We start from the raw sequence: 19,099 nt of genomic DNA on the forward strand, positions 1-19,099 counted from the left end.
CTTTGAGGGGTAGGTGTAAAGGAGGCAGGGCCTATTTCAGAGATATAAGTTAAAGGGGTTTCTGTGAGATGATCAGAGACCTTAACCACTATGCAAAAACCATCCTTGTAGATAAAAATGGATAAAGTTCTGAAAAGCCATTTTACCAAGTAGTCATTTAAAACACAGCCCAATGGATGAAATAAATTAAAGAGGCAGCCAGAATAATAAAAGACAAATAAGGGTTCCTGAGGGCTTTAACCAGTCACAGGTCACAGCTGTGAGAGCCCTTTCCCTTATTTCAGTTCCACATTTTCAATTCCAACTTCTTTGTTATTGGAGCCCCTGCTCCAGTTCACAGGATACCCTCTGGGCCCCCAGGACTGCATTCAAAGCAGGAGATGTGCCCTGAGTTGAGTTCTAAATGATTTTTCCCAAAACACGGTTAGATACAGCAGTCTGACACTATTCAGTTTTTGTGATCAGTAATCAACATTGCTAATATATTTTTAGGGTAATTATACATTTGTGAGATGTTGGTTAAAAAGTAATTCCCATATGTGAGATTGTTTTTCGAGGAGATATGTTTCAAATTCTAAATAACTGACTTACAAAATCCTACCGCCCATTTATAAATTAGGGAATTATAATGTAGTCAGCATAATTCAATAATATCATTATAATTACACATTTACTTTATTATATAAGTGAATATCAATCTGTTATGTTATTATGCAGATTTAGGAAATTGAACTTTCTAGGTTAGTTAAATAAAACAACAGTTGCTGAATATAATTAGTGACAGTAATTATAGCAATGTATCAAAATATATCATTAGTATTCACCTGGCATTGTGGTAGTTGCTATAGTACAAATGTATAATAATAATACATTTAACATCAACTTTTAGAAATGTAATTATAATAGGGAATGTTTTGAAATTCCTTGATTTGTAAGGGATCGTAATTGTAAACTACCTAAAACTAATAATTCATGCTATGGCTCCCTTATTCAGCATCTAACATCTGCCTTCTCCAGAACAGAAACTCAGTCATGAGTAGAATATCAAAACATGTTTCCTAAAAAGTTCATTGCGGGCTTTTTAAAAATCATGTTTTTATCCAAAATCTGTGTTTTGCTCACTTAACACATGATTTTACTTCTTCTCATAACAATTAATTCTTCAATTCAGCAACATGAACAGTATATACAATGTAAATTTTAGGTGCCGTACTTTATAGACATGGAAGACACATATAAAAAGATTACAGAAAACAAAAAATATTGTCTTTCTAGAGCAGAAGGACTGATAAGTTCAGAACTGATCAGGATGGCATTTCATCATACCCTCTGAGAATTGACACAAAGGTTGCTACAACATACGGAACAGGTATTTTCATATTTACTGTTTATACTGAGAGATATGTTTCCAACTTACAAACTGATGACCATTATTTAACATATGGGCTTCAAATTACAGTACTTAGACTACAAAACTCTGTTCTCGAAAGAAAGGTTAGCACATAGAACTGCACTATACTAGTAACTTAATTTAAAACACAAAGCCAAAAGCAATTCATCATTTTCTGAGACACTCTTCATCACCATGCTTTATCTCCACTTTTCCTTCAGCCATTTCCTCTGCAGGAGTATTCTGTGGTCTTACCTAGGACATCAAGATTAAGGGTCTGTGCGAGTCTCCTTGCACCGTCAGCACCAAAAATATGAGTTCTGTGTTTACATTTTGGACACTGGAAAACACTCATATTTTGGACAAGGCCCAGAACCTAGAATAACAAAAACAGTGAAATCAAAACAAAATTCACCATATCTCAATCCATATTCCAACAAGTTTTTAATTTGTGTGCCTACTAGGTTTTAGTGACACAATGATGAATAAGCTATGGGCTCTCCTCTCAAGGAACTCACAAGCTAGTGGGAGAGCAAGACACATGTAATTAACTTTAAATAATGTGACAAAATGCTAAAGATATATAAATGACAGGAATCACAAAATTCTGTCCGAGAAGAATAACAGGAATCTGAGTTGCCCACAGAAAACTGTTTCTTTGGGTTGAGGGTGTGAAGAGGTGTTGAGGCCTACAGCAGTAATTCTAGGCAGAAGGAAAAGCACAAGACAAGGAAGTGAAATATAATTTGTGTGGCCTATCTGGGCTGCAACTTAGCAGCAGGGCTACTGCTAAAGCTGGTTTAGTAAGGACAGTGGGGTCACGTGATTAGGTGCTAAATGTCATCCACGAGACTTTCTTCTTGGGACAACAGAAAAACCAAAAAAGGTTTTTAAAGTTGAGAAAATAGTATGGAAGAGGTAATGTTACACAATCAGATCTGTGTTTCAGAAATTTAGTTCCGATGGCAACATGGAAAAAATAAGCAGGAGAAACACAGGAAAATCATTAAGAGGCTAACTGTGGACAAAGCCTTATAGTGAGTAACAGCTAACATATACTGAATGCTTATTATATGCCAGGCACTAGGATAAATGCTTTAAATGCACACTCACAAGAACTTCATGAGATGGGTACTTTATCATCCCCATTCTGTAAGTGAGAAAACTGACATATGTGTAACTAGCAGAAGACTGAAACTCAGCCCTTCTCAGAATGTTATTGTTTGAAACAAAAATTTAAAGCCTAATAGAAAGTATCCATCTCTTTCTGAGTTTTCCCTGCTTCTGGTATAAAATACTTCATAAACATTTGTTGAATAAATAGACAGGTTCTGCAAATATAATCCTTATTCATGTTCCTTTTAATCCCATTTCTTATTGATGGGAAGCAGTGGTTCTCTTCTAGAATCAAAATGGGGAACACAACTATCAGAAGCTTACAGATAACAATGTCTGTATCATCCTATCAATTTCACCTATAAGATTATCATTATAAGAGATAATCACTACTAAGACATTTGCATTTTAAATGAAGAACAGCACTGATAGTCTACAATAAAACATATAGACAAGATGGTGATCAAACTTGTTATTCTTTATGAAAAGAGAAACAGAAAAGATTAAAGTTTTCCACGACACATATAAATGGAGAAAACTAGAGAGGGATAAAATATGTAGGTGAGCATTTTCCAAGTATCTAATAATGTATGGCCTTTTGCTGATGCAAAGTATCACACACACAAAAAAATCACACGGTGTTTTGGTAAATCAGTATCATCTCCAGGAGCTAAAAGAAAACACAGCTTAATATCACACAGCTTATTTGTTTATTCTATATAACATACTCATTGCTTGGATAGTTTCACTGCCATTTATGTTAAATGTGGCATATCCCCCGACTGTAGGGCTTTCAACTTAAACAAGAAAATACCACTCAAGAAATGGGAAAAGGAAAAACACCTAAATAATGTGAACATCTAGGTGTGGGTGCATTCCAATCCAGAAAGAATGGGAAGAGCATTCCTTCTCTGGAATCTCTTGGACTCCTCAAGACACGAAGGCATGAAGCCATGGTGTACACATTTTGTAGTAAGTATGAATAACTTCTTATTAGCCAGCTGTTCCCTAAGGACTATAGAAATGTCTAAGACATGTTCTCTATAGAGACTACACGAATGTCACAAACATAAAACTATAACCAAATTCAATATGTAATAAGCTCCTATTATATGCCAGTTATTGGGCTAAACAGAGGCAGCAGCATACACTGGTGAGAAAAACAGACTTGATCCTTCTCCCTTTGGAGCTCCCCAGATAAATGGGGAAACAGATTGAACAAATAATAGTGTAACAATCTACTTTAAAAACTGGAACAGCTTCTCTGGAAGCAAAGCAACAAAGTGTTACGAGAGTATAGAAAAAAGAAGACTATCTACCGTGGGAGTCACAGAGGACTTCCTTGAGGAAATAATTGACCTAAAAATTAAAGAATAAGAAGGTAGAAACAAGGAGAAGGTAAGAAAACAGTCAAGAGAGACGTAGAGATCCTGTCTCCTTCAAGGAATTGAGAGGCCGGGATGGTTGAGGTCTGGTGTGAGTGGAGCGAGATGAGGCTTGAAAGGCAGGGCGTGTAGGCCATGTTAGGGGTCGGGGTTAAATGAGTGCAACGGAGAAGCCACAAGGGGGTTTAGCAAGAGACCACTGTGCCTGTAGTTGTCACAGACTCATTTCTCAGGACTGCAGGGTTTTAAAAATAACATGGGATGAAAAAACTAAAAGGACTTGTCTTTGTTTATTTTCTCAGCCAAATACAAATCTAGGGCTGTTTTCTCTGAAATCAGTCATTTCACAGGTGATAGTTTTCAGTGCTGTCTAAAATATTCTAGTTTGCCTCCTGGGCACAAGGTTAGGTTTTTTTATTCTCTGCAATTAGGTGAGGACATGTAACTTGTTTGGACAATGAAATGTGAGCAGAAGTGACATGTGTCACAACGAGGCAGAAGCTAATTCCCCATTATCTTTCCTTCTGTCCCTGACCCGCCAGCTTCCAAAAGTGGCTGCTTCATCAGTCTAGGTGCCACAGTAAGAACAGGGCCAAGGAGTGTTGAAGCCAAACCATAACAGACATATAACATGAGAGTAATAAACTGGCGTTGTTTTAAGTCACTGAAATTTGAGGATTGTTAGCACACATAACTCAGCCCAGCTTGGTTGATATCAAGAATGTAGGAAGAAAATACTAACATTTCAATTTCTATTTTATGATTTCCTTTTCAATTTCAATGTTGTGTATGTTATATAATGAAAATAACATTAATGCAGTAATATATGTATATGACATACAGACAGTAGATATAATTTATTAATAAATAAGTATACGCTCAAACATCATTTACTGGTAAGGATGTATAATCAAAAAATTTGGAGATAATCCTCTATATGCTTGAAATTCAGAGGTTTTGACAACTAAGCTTGGCTCTATTACTGATAATATGTAACTTCTGGTTTACAGATAAATGCACTAATACTGCTTCCTGTATTATCTTGAATAAATTAATTCCATTAACTCTTAAATTCTCTCATCTTCAGATTTCCCACATGTATACCAAATTGCTTAAAGAAAAAGTTGTAATGGAACAGAACAGAGTCCAGGACAGACTCATACAGGAAAGTCACTAATTTACAATGGAGATGACATAGCACTGCTTGATAATTGGATATCCATATGGAAAATAAGGAATCTTAAACCCCCAATCTCACACCATACACAAAAACTAATTCCAGATGGATTACAGAGTTAAATGTGAAAAAGGTGAAATAACAACACTTTTAGAAGAAAACAGGAGAATATACTTATAATCTTGGAGACAGACAAATACTTTCTGTCAGGACACAATGAAGCACTAAACAAATGAAAATTTTTTTGTTAAGTGGGACTACATTAAAATGAATAACTTAATCAGAAGACATAATGAAGACAGTGAAAACACAAGATATAGAGCAGGACATGGTATCTATACTACACATACATGCCTAAGGACTTTTATCTGGAATGTATAAAGAGATCCTACAAATCAATAAGAAAAAAAATCAGATAATACAATAGAGAAATGAGCAAGAGACTTAACAAACACTCTATAAAAGAGGCCATCCAAAGACCAACAAACTTGAGAAAAAATGTTAACTGATCATCAGAGATATGCAAATTAGAGCCACAATGGGAGTCCATATCCCAGGATGCCAAAAAAATGTGTACACATGACTTGCATTCATCTTTTGTTATTGGTATATATTGAGTATTACAATTTTAATAGTTTTTTCCTTTTCTAAAATATGTAGACTTTTTTTTGGCACCCTCTGTATTTATGCTTACGACCTAATTAGAATAAATGAATGTTATGACAACAACAAACAAACCAACAAACAAAAACTAGCAAATGTTGGTGAGGACATGGAACAACTACACTCAGTTTCATTTTGGAAAACTCTTTGATAGTTATCCACCTAAACTTAGATATGTTTGTACTCTGGCACAGCAATTCCACAGTAATTCTGTTATATATTAACAGAAATGTGAACATAATATTCACCAAAAGACATTTACAAATGTGTTCATAGGAGTACTAATTACTCCAAAATGGGAAACTACCCAAATGTCCATCAACAGTAAAATGGACAAATAAATTGTGGTATATTTACACAATGAAATGCTGTTACACAGCAATGAGAATGAAAGAACTATAGTTACCATCAACAGTATTAGTGAATCTCTCAAATATAATTATAAGCAAAATAAGCCATACAAAAGTATATACTTATGATCCCATTTATATAAAGTTCACAAACAAGCAAAACTAATCTATAATTTGGGCTCTACTTTGGAGTAGCGCCTGGGAAGTGGCACAAGCAGGAGCTCCTGGAGAACTGCTAATGTTCTATTTCTTGAATACAAACAATGGGTGTGTTCACTTTGTAAAAATTCATTGAAATATACACTTACAATTTGTCCCTTTTTGTATATATCATACTTCAATAAAATGTTTGCTTCTTTAAACAGGTGGTCATGTGAAGAATGACCAAAAAAAGTTATAAGCACAAATAACAAAAATGATGGTTTACTTGGCATCTTGTGAACCTGCACACAAGAAAAACCATCTGTTTTAAATAGAAAATGTTCTATAAAAACAGAGAAGCAGCAGTATAATTAAGATGAGGTCCCTGGGAGGAACAATCCCCTATTCTTTCTATCTGACATTCCAAGGAAAGATCTGAAATAAAAGTCTAACCCCAGAGAAACTCTGCCATAGTGGAGTTCTAGACTTGCAATGTATAGTAGGGTAGCCACTCATCACACATGGCTCCTGAGCACCTGAAATGCAGCTAGTCAGAATGAAGATGGGCTGTAAGTAGAAAATACATACTGAATATCAAAGACTTAGCACAAATAAAAGAATGTAAAAATCTCAATACCTTTTTTTAAGTTTACAGGTTATTTTTTAAGCTTTTTCAGCTTTTTCATTGAAGTGTGTTATGAATACACACAAAAAAGTACATAAATCATAACTATAACTGAATGGACTTATAAAATATACCCATGTTACCATGACGCTATTAAGAAATAAAACATTGCTAGTACCCTAGAAGTCTCCTCGTATACTCTCCAAATCACATTCCCCAAAGGGCAAACTAGCTAACCTGATTTCTAACACCATGAATTAATCTTGTCTGGTTTTGAACTTGATATGAATGTAATCATGCAATGTGTTCTTCTGTGTCTATGTGATTCACCTAGCTAACCCATGTATATCTGTAGTTTTTTTTCAGTGAGTCCTAAGATGCTATGATGCCTCTTTCACATTTTTCATTCCCTTGTTGGATCATTTTTGTTGTCTCCAGATTTGGGCCATTATAAATAATGCTTCTATGAATGTTTTTATACCTCTCTCTCCCTCTCTCTCTCTCTCTCTCTCTCTCTCTCTCTCTCTCTCTCTCTCTCTCTCTCTCTCTCTCTCTCTCTCTCTCTCTCTCTCTCTTTTGCTGGGTATTAGGTAGGCTACACATTTTTAACTTCAGTAAAAAATGCCAAAGTTTTCCAATAACGCTCTTACCAATTTCCAAAGAAGCTCCTACCAGCAATGTATGCGAATTCCAGTTATGCCACAGCTTCACCAACATTTGATATCATCAGTCTTTTTTCATTTTATCAACTATGGTGACTGTGTTGTCATACCCACCCATTATTGTGCTGGACTATTCAATTGTCAGTTTATTTATACTGAGAACTATAATGACTCCTGATTACAGTTCACCAAAAGTAAAGTGGCATGAGATCTGGGAGGTGGAAGTGAAGCCTTAAGTATTATACTCAAAAGGTTTTCTTTGGTTACAGGTGGCGAAAGAAAGATGCAGAGTTGAAGATCCATCCTAGTTTGTCTTCATTCTTCTTGACTGGGCCCAGCTTTCCTTTGCACTGTGGTTTTAATTTGCATTGACATGATTATTAATGAAGTTGAAGATATTTTTATATGTTTATTGGTCATTTGTATATTCTCATTTGTAAAGTGTCTATTTAGGTCTCTTGCCTATTTTTTTCTATTTATTATGTGTTTTTTTCTTATTGAATTTTAAGAATTCCTGGTATTTTAAATACAATTCCCCTGTTGGTTGATTCTCAGGTTTTATATTGATATCATGTTGAAATTATAGTATTTTTAATATCCTGAGTAAAGTATATTATTAAAATTAACTTCATCTTTATATTTCGATTGGACATTGCTGCTATAGATAATTTACCTCTGCTATAGAACTTATTTGGCAGTTCTTCTACCTAATGTTGTTTTAAGGTCCTAAAACTACACAAAAACATTTATCAGGATCTGTGGTTTATGAATTTTTTAAAAAATGAAGAGAAATGAAACATTTACCTTCAAGACTATACAGGACAGATAAACTGTCAAGTCACTTTGCTTTTAGTTGAATTACATCAACTGAATGGGATCACACCTCATGTGAGTTATATCACCCTCTGTTCAGAAGCTCATACAACAGTCAAACACATACACATACTTAATTTAAAAAGAAAAAAATTACTTATTAATTAAGGTATGCAGACTATGTGGCATACAACTTTTTAAAAACATGGGGTTAGTTGGGAGAAAATTAAAGAGTCTTAAGCATTAAAAAGATTAGAAAACACTACCCTATTTCATGTAAGAGTAGTCCTCTGTAACCAATGAGTTTTAAACAGGTGCAGTGAATATAAGAAAAAATATTAAAATATCCATATTACAATTTTGTTCATAAAAATTCTTCTCTTAAAGTATTCATGTCCTCATGACAACCACCACCCAAACCCCAAAAAGCCTTATATCATGTGACTCCTTTATACGTTGTTAAGCTGTTGTGTTTATTGTAGAGCTATTTTGTGTATGCTTTGATAGCAGAAACATTAGAAAACAGATGCTTTGTCAGCTTAATTTACATAATGCCCTCGAGTTGCAGCTGTAAGCATGCTCAATCATTTTCTAATGTCTCATCAAAGTATCAGATTCTTATTTTTTTTACTAGTTTTATTAAAAGAAAGTAAATGTTATATGCCTGCCTAACATTAGCCACCACAAACCTTCTATCTGTTATTCTTATGTTATTCGAATCCATCATTGGCTCAGAAGGATACTTCTTTTATTAACTTTAAAAATTGACTCTCAAAAAAAAATTGATTCTCTTGAAATATCAACATTACTCTAAAATATTGGCTTTTTGTATCTAAATGTACTGAATTAAGCAGGCTCAAAAGGCTCCAATTTTAATTTCTTCTTGGCATTTTAAACTCAGATTCAGGTAAGTAATAAGCAAGATTTTCAGGCTACTATATAATGCAATTTCTCAAGGTTACAATCAGGTTAAACTCTTGCTGGTTGGAACCTGTCACAAGGATTAAAAGCTACAATTTAAAAAAAATGAAGAGGAAAAACTCACTGTTAAATCAAGAATGAATAATAACAACGGAAATAGATTAAATTCATAAGTGCTTTTCAGTTCTCCATTAGCCTTAAACCAGTTATTGGTATATTCCTTGAAACATGGATACAGATTTTATAATTTTGAAAAATGAGCTGGGTGTTCTTGTCTTCTCTTTCAGAAGAAGTAGTGTGGCATGGAAAGAACAACGAATGGGGAGGCCTGCATTCACACTCCTCTCAAGAACCAACTAACTCTGGGTCCATGAGGTATAACTAAACTTCTCTATGCCTAGAATTCTAAAATGAGGGTTTATAATGATCTCTACAGTCTACCACTAGAACAGTAACATTCAGAACCGCCCTATACAGTACCATGTGCTAACTAAGGTCTATGCTTAGTACTATATGTACAATCTCATTTAACCGACACAGTGACTGATGAGATGGGTCAAAAATCACTGAGGCTGGGGCCAGCCCAGTGGCTCAGGTGGTGAGAGCATTATGCTCCTAATTCCAAAGGCTGCCGGTTTGATTTCCACATGGGCCAGTGGGCTCTCAACCACAAGGCTGCCAGTTCAATTCCTCGAGTCCCGCAAGGGATAGTGGGCTTCGCCCCCTGCAACTAAGATTGAACACGGCACCTTGAGCTGAGCTGCCTCCCGGATGGCTCAGTTGGTTGGAGCGCGGGCTCTCAACCACAAGGTTGCCAGTTCAATTCCTCAAGTCCCGCATGGGATGGTGGGCTGTGCCCTCTGCAACTAAAAAACGGCAACTGGTCCTGGAGCTGAGCTGCACCCTCCACAACTAAGACTGAAAGGACAACAACTTGACAGGAAAAAAAAAAAGTCCTGGAAGTACACACTGTTCCCCAATAAAGTCCTGTTCCCCTTCCCCAATAAAAAAAAAAAAAAAAACTTTAAAAAACAACAACACTGAGGCTAAATTATTTGTTCAATGTCACAAAGTTAGTCACAAAGTTAGTAAATAACAGAGCAAAAATTCAGACCAGCTGGGTTACTGGTTTGTATGTGGAAGTCACTAAACAAGATGACAAGTAAATGACCTAGAGGATTTTGTTCATGGAACCAGGTGGCCTGGAACAATAGATGGGTCAATACAGTTTAGTGGGGTGATTTAACACAGTAATTAAGAGAACAGTTATAAGGGAAGACCTGATTTGCACCATCTTCACCCCTCACTGAGCCTACAGGAGCCCTTCTCCTGCCCATGGATGTCCCTTTCCCCATAACACCCTCAGTTATACCTCTCTCGACTGTCAACAGAATCTATGGCCTCTAAACTCTGCCCCATTTCTCAGTCCATCAGTTTCCTATCTTCACTTGCCCAACTAGACAATCAGAACCCCAAAGAGGATAAAAATTTAAAGGAGACTCCTCTTATTCCCTGGAATCTCAACATTACTAAACCTCAAATTTGGATAATCCACAGAAATAGCAATTAAGAAAATGGGCTCTAGACAGCAGACTGCTTATGACAGGATCTGAGGGGCCTACTAAACAGATGGATAACCTTATGCAAGTTATTTAATCTCTCTGAACTACAGTTTCCTCATCTGGAAAATGGGGAAAATAACGTTATCTACCTCACAGAGTTGTTGTGAGGGTTAGATCAGTTTAATTCATGTAAATCGCATAGAATAGCATTCTAATTTAAAGCATAACTGGACTTCTGAGAGATTCTGGAGAAAGACACAAATGAGCATACATCTCCAATCTCTGAGATTTAATTATGGCTGAGATGAAGAATGCTGCCTACCCAGTCTTCTACAGGGTATCACTGAAGAAAAGTCAGGTTTGAAAATGGAAAGATAACTCAATTATGAAGAAAGTCACATATGATATGTCATGTGCAAATTAGTTAATATATGTTCCCAGAAAGAATTCAGACAGCATTTTGTAAGGCCTTCAAAGCCAATAATGAAAGATTCTTTAAATACATCAACAAAAGTGTTGGACTTCCCAGAGTAGAGTGAGACTGCCTGATGACCACAGAGAGAAAACTATGCCCAAGGATGAATGGAGAGAATAAATGTGCCACTTGCCTCTATTTTCACGTAAGATTACCTATTTCTAAATTGTTTTTTAAGGCAGGTAGGCTTGAGGGACTAAGTAAAATAGGATTTGGGGAGTCCAACAGACGAACTAGATGCTGAGAAAGCTCCAAGACAGATATCATAAACACATGAGTTTTAAAGGCATTCAAGGGTGAAGGTGTGGAGCTCCTGGTTCAAAGAGATAACTTACTGCCATAAATGGTTACTCTGCCAGAAAAATAATAAACCACAATCTGATCCTCATCGCTAAGAACAACTTGTACGATCTTTGGTAATAAAAATGGGAAATGGAAAGAAAACATTGATAAGAAAAATCAATTTTGGGTTCTAAGATCACCTAATTTTTCTTAGAAGACAATATAATCATTGGCCCTTACAAATAATGCTAAAAGTTCAAGACCACAGTAGGATTTTTTTGTGTTTTTTTGCTGTTAACCAGCAGGAAAAATAAACCACAGGAAAAGCAAAATTTCTCTCTCTTTTTAATAAAATAAGTAACTATTTGCAAGGATGAATTAGTTATAAGATTTTCTGAATTATTTATAAGGAAAAAATAACTTCAGTGACCAGCTTTAGGCTTTCACATACGTATTTGTTGCCAGGTCAACTGCAGCACAGACAGATAGCTGTTCACCAAAACCCAGGTCTCATCTTCCTTGGCACACAGCTAACCTACATTTCTTGGGATCCTTGAAAAAGATGATGAGCAGTCATATGACTGAGTTTGAGTTAGTGGGATGTGAGGAGAGGTATGTGCACCACAACCAGGCCTGGGCCATGAACATCTCCCACTCACAAGCCTCTATGCTGTCTTTCTATTCTGCATGATTCAGTGAGGATGGCCCCAAGGGTGACCTTAGAAACCATGTTTCAAAATGGCAGAGGCTCCGACAGCCTAAGTAACTTTTATGCAAGAAGGTCATCCTACTCACCTATTCACCTACTAGCACTATTACTTGAGCACAAAATAAATTTCTATTGCATTTGTATCACTATGTATTTTGAGGTCCATTTGTAACAGCAATTAGCCTACATTAAATAATGCAGATTTTATATAATCCAGAATTTTAGACTCTAAATAACTCTATCAACTTAAGTAATCTATATGAAGAGAACAGTTTAGGTTCAACTAATAATATATTCAAGGAATAAGGAAATTTCAAAAATAATATTCATCTAAATTTTTAAAAATTTCTTGTTAAAATTCATATTAGCAAATAAAGAGACTAGTCAAAATACCTAGGTCAAATAATAAACACCTATGACTTATAAATTTATCTATTTCATGATAATATTCTAAAAGTAATTATAACGAGCAACATTAATTATATGACATGGTATTGACATTGAATGTTTAGATTGTGCCAAACACTGTACTAAGCCCTTTACGTGCATTATCTCATTTATTTTTCACCTCATCTCTCTGAGGGAAATACTACTGTAATTCCCATATTATGAATGAGAACACTCAGGCAAAAATTAAATAACTTGCTCAGGTCATACAACTACCAAGTGACAGATCTGGGGTTTGAACTCTAGCATTCAGACTCCTGAACTCACCCCTCTTTACTATTATGTAAAAATGCCTTTCTAAGTAGGACTCTATTGCCTCAAAATTATAATAAAATTTCTGAAGTCATTTAATTCACAACCATAAAAGAGGTTATATACCTAAAGAATATAGCTCTCTAAGTGCTAAACAAAAATCTGTGTATAACAGGCTACAAATATACAGATAAATAATAAATCTGGTTTTGTGAGAAAATGATCATACCCATCATGTGATGTAAATAGTACTAAAAAGGCTAACACCAAATCATTTTCTCTACCAGTCTCTTCCCTGCCAGTTTTAAATCACAACCCTCAAAGAGCAAGGGCAGGGATCTGTGGGAATCTAACGTCTAATTTCTAGTTCACTGCTATCCTGAGCGAAAAAATACCTCCTGGAAGATTTATTAAGGGCAGCATAACTCTCAAAATCCCTTTGATTTTTGCCCTTTTTCTAACCACCCTACCCTATGTAATCAATTGCCAAGCCTGTCAATCCTTCCTTCGAAATGTCAATTACATTTATTGCTCTTTCTATTTTCATTGCTGTTATTCTAGATCAAACCCTTACTGCCTATCACCTACACCAGTGTTTTTCCAATTAAAACTGTCTTGTGACAAGGGAAATTTTTTACATCTTGATCCAATAGAAACACACACATATATGTGTTTATAACTGAGACTAACTATTTATGACATAACACTTTCTCTTCCTAAGAGGAATTTGCCCTGATATTGTTTAAAAACTTTGTTTACATCTCTCACTGTATTGATTTCGTGACTCACAGGGAGGCACATGTGCTGTGAGAATAACTCTGACCATTACAAATGTTCCACACTCTCTTGGCTCCTATCCTCTATATTCATCCTCATCAAATTAGATCTTTTTAAAGCTCCATGCTAATTTTGTCTATTGCCTATGCAGCATTCTTTATGGACTCCTCTAAAAATCTCAAGAAGAAAGTCCAAATTCCTTAGCCCCAGTGTTTAAGGCTCGACCAAACCTGGGCTTAGCATAGACACAGCCAAACATATTACTTCAACTTTAGACAGACTGAACAATCCTGAACACAACTTGTGATTTCCTGGTTCTTTCCAGACTGAATTCTGTCCCTCCCCCACCCCCAATAAGCCTATGAAAATTCTACTCCACTCATTCATTCAGTATATATTTGGTGAGCAGCTATATATCCTAGGCAGAGGGAGGTAAGCGGTTCCTGCACTCACAGAGCTTACCTACTGCACTTTAAATGTGGAAGTGCTCACAAATATCACCATGGTTACGAAAGGGAAATAGAGTGTCACTGGATCATACACTAGAATGACTTTACTGAGTTAACAGGGTCAGGGCAAGTCTCCCAGGGAAAGAGCTGTTTGAACTCAGTACCAAAGGATGAAAAGGAGCTACCAGGTGAGAAGGAAGGGTAAAGGTTCCTCAGGTGGGGAAACCACATGCTGAGGGCCACGAGGAGAGAAACTGCATGGAAATCTCAAAGAAGTGGGAGACAACCAACTTGGCTGTGGCAGAGAGAATTCAAGGCAGTGTGGTTTGGGGACAAAGGGAATAGCAGACTGTGGATGGCAGTACATCCCAGGTCAAATGTCAGTGTAGTAAGAATTTATCACATGTCTGCTACCTGCCAGGTAACTGAGCATTGAAGGATGTGTAAAGCATGTGTTCTTGCCCTCTAAGAACTCCCATGCTTCTGTGAGGAATGACAGGTACACCTGTAGTGGGATGGGAGTCAAATTAGATTTATGTTCAAGTAGTTCCGAGAAAGAATTATTCACCTTTTGTGGCAGTTTGGAAAAAGCTTCCTAGAGGAAGTAATGCCTGAGCAAAGATTTGGAAAATGAATATGAGTTCCCAAGCTGAAAATGGCGTATCAGGCAAGGGACCAGCATGTGTAAAATTACAGGGACATGAAAAAAATCATGGCTTTTCCATGAAAGCCCTGCTTGATGGCCGAGAGAAGGAAGTATTCTCATGTTCCTCAGAATTCAGGGCCTCTTCACTATAGTGGGGTTAGTCTACAGGATGATAAAGACTTGAAGAAAAAGGATTCATCCTCCTTTTTCTTCCTTAATCACCAGAGCTTATCACAGTACTTTGCTTAAAGAAGGCACTCAGTATCAGCAAGCATATATTTGTAGAATAACTATTTACTGAATTAAAATTAACTAAGTGATCCCTTATACACAGATGGAATAAGAGAGGAAATATACTTTAATATACTTTTCAGGAGCTGGGAAGGAGGAAATTACCTAAGAAGGAAAGACTGGATAGTAAAATCCCTCTAACTCTAAAAGTTCAAATGGTAGTGAAAGGACTTCAAATTAGGTGCCTGGACCTACCTTGTGAAAAAAAAACAAAAAACCAGCAACAAAAATGAGTAAGAATGACACAACACATAAAGTACTCATTATTACAAATGTGTAAGATTGAAGATTTTAATGTTTTTAAAATAGTCTATCTACAAATACTGAGATTAATCAAGGATTTAGAAAAGTTGATATCATTCAGGCAGAGAACAGAGAATTTAATAGTTCATCTCTTCTCTTTCCCCTATCTGAGCCTTGAGTTTTAACAAATAACTTAAATTAACTTCAAAATGTTCTTGTAGACATTACTAAACTCTGTCCATACCAATGAATTCCAGTGACGCCATTGTTTCCATGGTAACTAATGCACTTCAAAAGGGGAAAAAATAGCAAAACTAAAAACCAGGAAAAAAATGGAATAAAGTGGTATAAACAAAGCGTAACATTTTTCCTTTGCATTTATGGAACACTTTCTAATTTCAGATGCCTTACCATTAGTTACACTCTCGGGCTCTTAAGTGCCGGAGTCATCAAATCCCCATCCCACACAAAGCCAGGATTGCCTTTACAATGTACCTACCCCATGGCTGTCCAACTGCTTACACAGCTCATTGCTGGGAAGTGCTCACTTTCACTTGCGAATATTACTGAGCTTGTTCTACAGGTTTCAGAGATGATTAAGGCATTCTGCTTTCTTTTAAAATGTTTGCTGTTTACAGGGCAAATAATTAAAACACAGGAGTGAAAAAAGAGCTGTATGATAAAGATACAGGACAATGTCCAAAAAAAGCCACCTTGGAGGGATTATGCATTTCCAGTGACTTTCATTTCCACTCCACTCAGCCACACACATCCGTGACCAAGCACATGGACCTGGTCATGGCCGAGAACTGCGCCAGTTCCTCAAATTTAAACTCCAGCATCAACTTTCTGACCACAGACAGCTCTTTCAGCCCCTAACCGATCCTGCACTAGACTAAGAGGCTTGTGCAGCCCAAGACCCCTCCCTTGGAATACTTCCTCACGGTATTTCCTTACTGATATCCTCAACCTTTATCCTTCAGTGGCATTCACCTGGCAATAGCCTAACCTGGACTTGGTGACATCCAACCCTCTCCCCCACCCTTATGTTCCATAAGGATTCTCTGTCCTACAGTCTGGAGAAGAATCTGTCAGGACAGTTATGGGATTATTTGACTCTTTACGTATAGGGCAGTAAGTTTCAAGGCTGCAGGTAAGTGAAAACAACATAAGGACTGAATCTGGCAACTATGGCCATTAGACCCCCAACTAGCAAAGTGCATGTGGGACCTGCTCCACAGCCACAGTCACCTCAAGTGACAGCATCTGGTAAAACGGTCTCTTGTTATACATGATTATTTACAGAGCAGGGTTTAACGAAAAGCTCTTGCTTCTGTTCCCTTGAAAATTTTTCCCTCAAGGATTTCCTGATGCTTTTGAGCGAGCTGGAGGTATGCCTCCACCCTTCGCTTTAATAATGAGCAGTTAAGCATTCCCTTGTACGCTGAAAGCATGGCCGTTATCCTGACCTTGAAGTGGCAGTAACAGATCATTGGCCCTGTTATCTAATTTCTACCAGACAAAAGGATTATGGATTCCTTGTTCTCATACTTTTTGGTAGATAACCCTCTCTTTAACTATTTGCTGATTTATATTTTAAAATCCCATATCAGTAACCTTATTTAATTATCTGGGTAGGTGTAACTTGTATCTGTTTATCTTGGAGGGCATAATAGGAAGTCACATTGCTTATACTAAGTGCTTTATTGAGACGGTTTTCTGTCCTAGGCAAGCCTTTCATTACCATTGCTTTATAATTTTTCCAAGCTACAATTCACAAGATAGAACACTTTGGGGGTTTTATCACTCATCCACATATAAAAGCTATCGCCAACACACTTTCTGATCACAATTTTACCCCTGCTAATGAGAAAACCCTCAGATCACTGGGAAGGTGAGCAGACGGCCTCGTCCTTATCAGGCTCTTCAATTTTCATAAGAGCTTGTGATCCAATCAGAGCTCCGTGGCTTGTTAGTGCATGCAGCTCTGCACAAACTGGCAAGCGAGAGGAGGTACTTGTCGAAGAGGATCATCTCAGCTCCACTATTCCACTATTTCATACTTTGCAGAAGCTCTCCTGAGAGAAAAACACTTATGAAAGCTTCCCTGAGAGCCCATTTATTCTAATACGTCACTGGATCTTATGCCATGTTGCAGTCTCATTGAAGAGTGTAATGAAAGTTATGAATTCTCTCCATGCCAAACAAACACAGAGTGAACATGCAATTTGGGGGGAAAGAGGAGGAAGAGAGAATCATGAGACCCCTGAAGTTAATACAAGGACTGAAGTCTAAAAAGCTCTGCTCTATAAGCTCTAAAATCTACCCCTGAATGAAGTAAGCAAGGCCACGAGAGAGCCACATAGATGGAAGCATCACATGGCCTTTACACTGCAATGCTTGTCTCAGCTGCCCCCTTGCACAAATCCACTGGCTTTCGCTGAGACACACTAGGAGGAAGAACCTCTATTGGTGGTAAAGAAGGTAATGGGGGTGTGCTTATATATACAGCGTTTCTGAGAATCTATGGGAGACTTATGCCTCTCTCGTCTCAGCTCTGTTTCTCTTGAGCATCAAGCTCTTTTTAACCTTGTGGAAATGAACAATTTTATAATAGTCCTATGTTTCTTTCCCCATGGCTGCTAGGAAATTAATGGCACACTTGAGAATTTAAGTCCCTTCATGGCATGCAATTTGTTTATAGATTTCACTTTTGATTCCATTTGATTTTAATTCTCCTTTGTCTTATTTTATTGTATTTTTAATTCGTTATATTTTGCTATACTGTATACAAAATCCTTAGATACTTTTTAGAAGACAGTGAGCTATAGATGAGTTAAATTGTAGAGGATAGAAGGAAAAAAGGTCATACTTTCCACTTTTTTTCCCCACTGGTGATCTATTTAAGTGTATCTATCTAAATAATTTTCTTAAAATACTCTTGTTATTTATTTGGGAGAGGGGTCAGTGAGAGCTGCAAGTATCTGAGAGAGGTAGTAGTTGTCCAGAAAACTCATACTTGAAGAATAGTTTAGAATTCTTCTTGATTAATAGAATGTGTATACATGTTTGCACCTACATATATGTGTTTTTAAAGTAACCATAAAGATGAAGTAAGATTTTCACACAGATTTCTGCATAGAGCTGAAACTTAGATTGTATTTCTCAAAGACTTGCTTCTTCAGTTAGAAGTTAGAAGTGTTTTGTATTTTTGCAACAGTGACACATCAATGCTTACAGGTACGTGGACTTTGCGAAACATCTCAGCGCCCTTGTGTGCGTCCATCAGTGCGATGTCCTGGGGTGTGGAGACAATCACAGCACCTAACCGAAAGAAAACAAAGGACAGCAAAATGACGCTATCATTTAACTCTCTATGGAAAGATTCCTTCTAAAATTACGTTGCTTACAAACTAAGACTCTCACATTAACTAGTTAGGTATACATTTTACACACGTGAATGGGAGAAATGAGGAAATGTCTACTTTGCCTTGGCATATTTCTGACTCCTCACTTCTAAAGTTACAATTGACTGACCAGTGATTCAAGATCACAGCTATATCATCAGAACCTTCTCCATCAGACAACACGCTAGGTGGGAGATGTATAGGCAGGCCTTACTTTCAAGAAACTAATATTCGGGGCCAGCCCGGTGGCTCAGGTGATTAGAGTTCTGTGCTCCTAATTCCGAAGGCTGCCAGTTCGATTCCCACGTGGGCCAGT

The 19,099-nt window shown here is 36.9% G+C and overlaps 1 protein-coding gene across 6 annotated transcripts in view; it reads right to left on the minus strand.

The window, feature by feature from the left end:
- The window catches only part of NUBPL (NUBP iron-sulfur cluster assembly factor, mitochondrial), a 268,056-nt gene that overhangs the window by 25,581 nt on the left and 223,376 nt on the right, over positions 1-19,099 (minus strand). For all 6 annotated transcript variants that reach the window (XM_081050177.1, XM_081050175.1, XM_081050178.1 and 3 more), the window contains 2 exons: positions 18,615-18,700; positions 1,646-1,766 (listed from right to left, as the gene is read on the minus strand). In XM_081050177.1, the coding sequence (XP_080906303.1) occupies positions 1,646-1,766; positions 18,615-18,700 (207 nt within the window). The remainder of the gene's footprint in view (positions 1-1,645; positions 1,767-18,614; positions 18,701-19,099) is intronic.

The sequence above is a fragment of the Rhinolophus hipposideros genome (genome assembly GCF_964194185.1).
Source record: "Rhinolophus hipposideros genome assembly, chromosome: 5".
In the NCBI taxonomy this organism is placed as follows: domain Eukaryota; kingdom Metazoa; phylum Chordata; class Mammalia; order Chiroptera; family Rhinolophidae; genus Rhinolophus; species Rhinolophus hipposideros.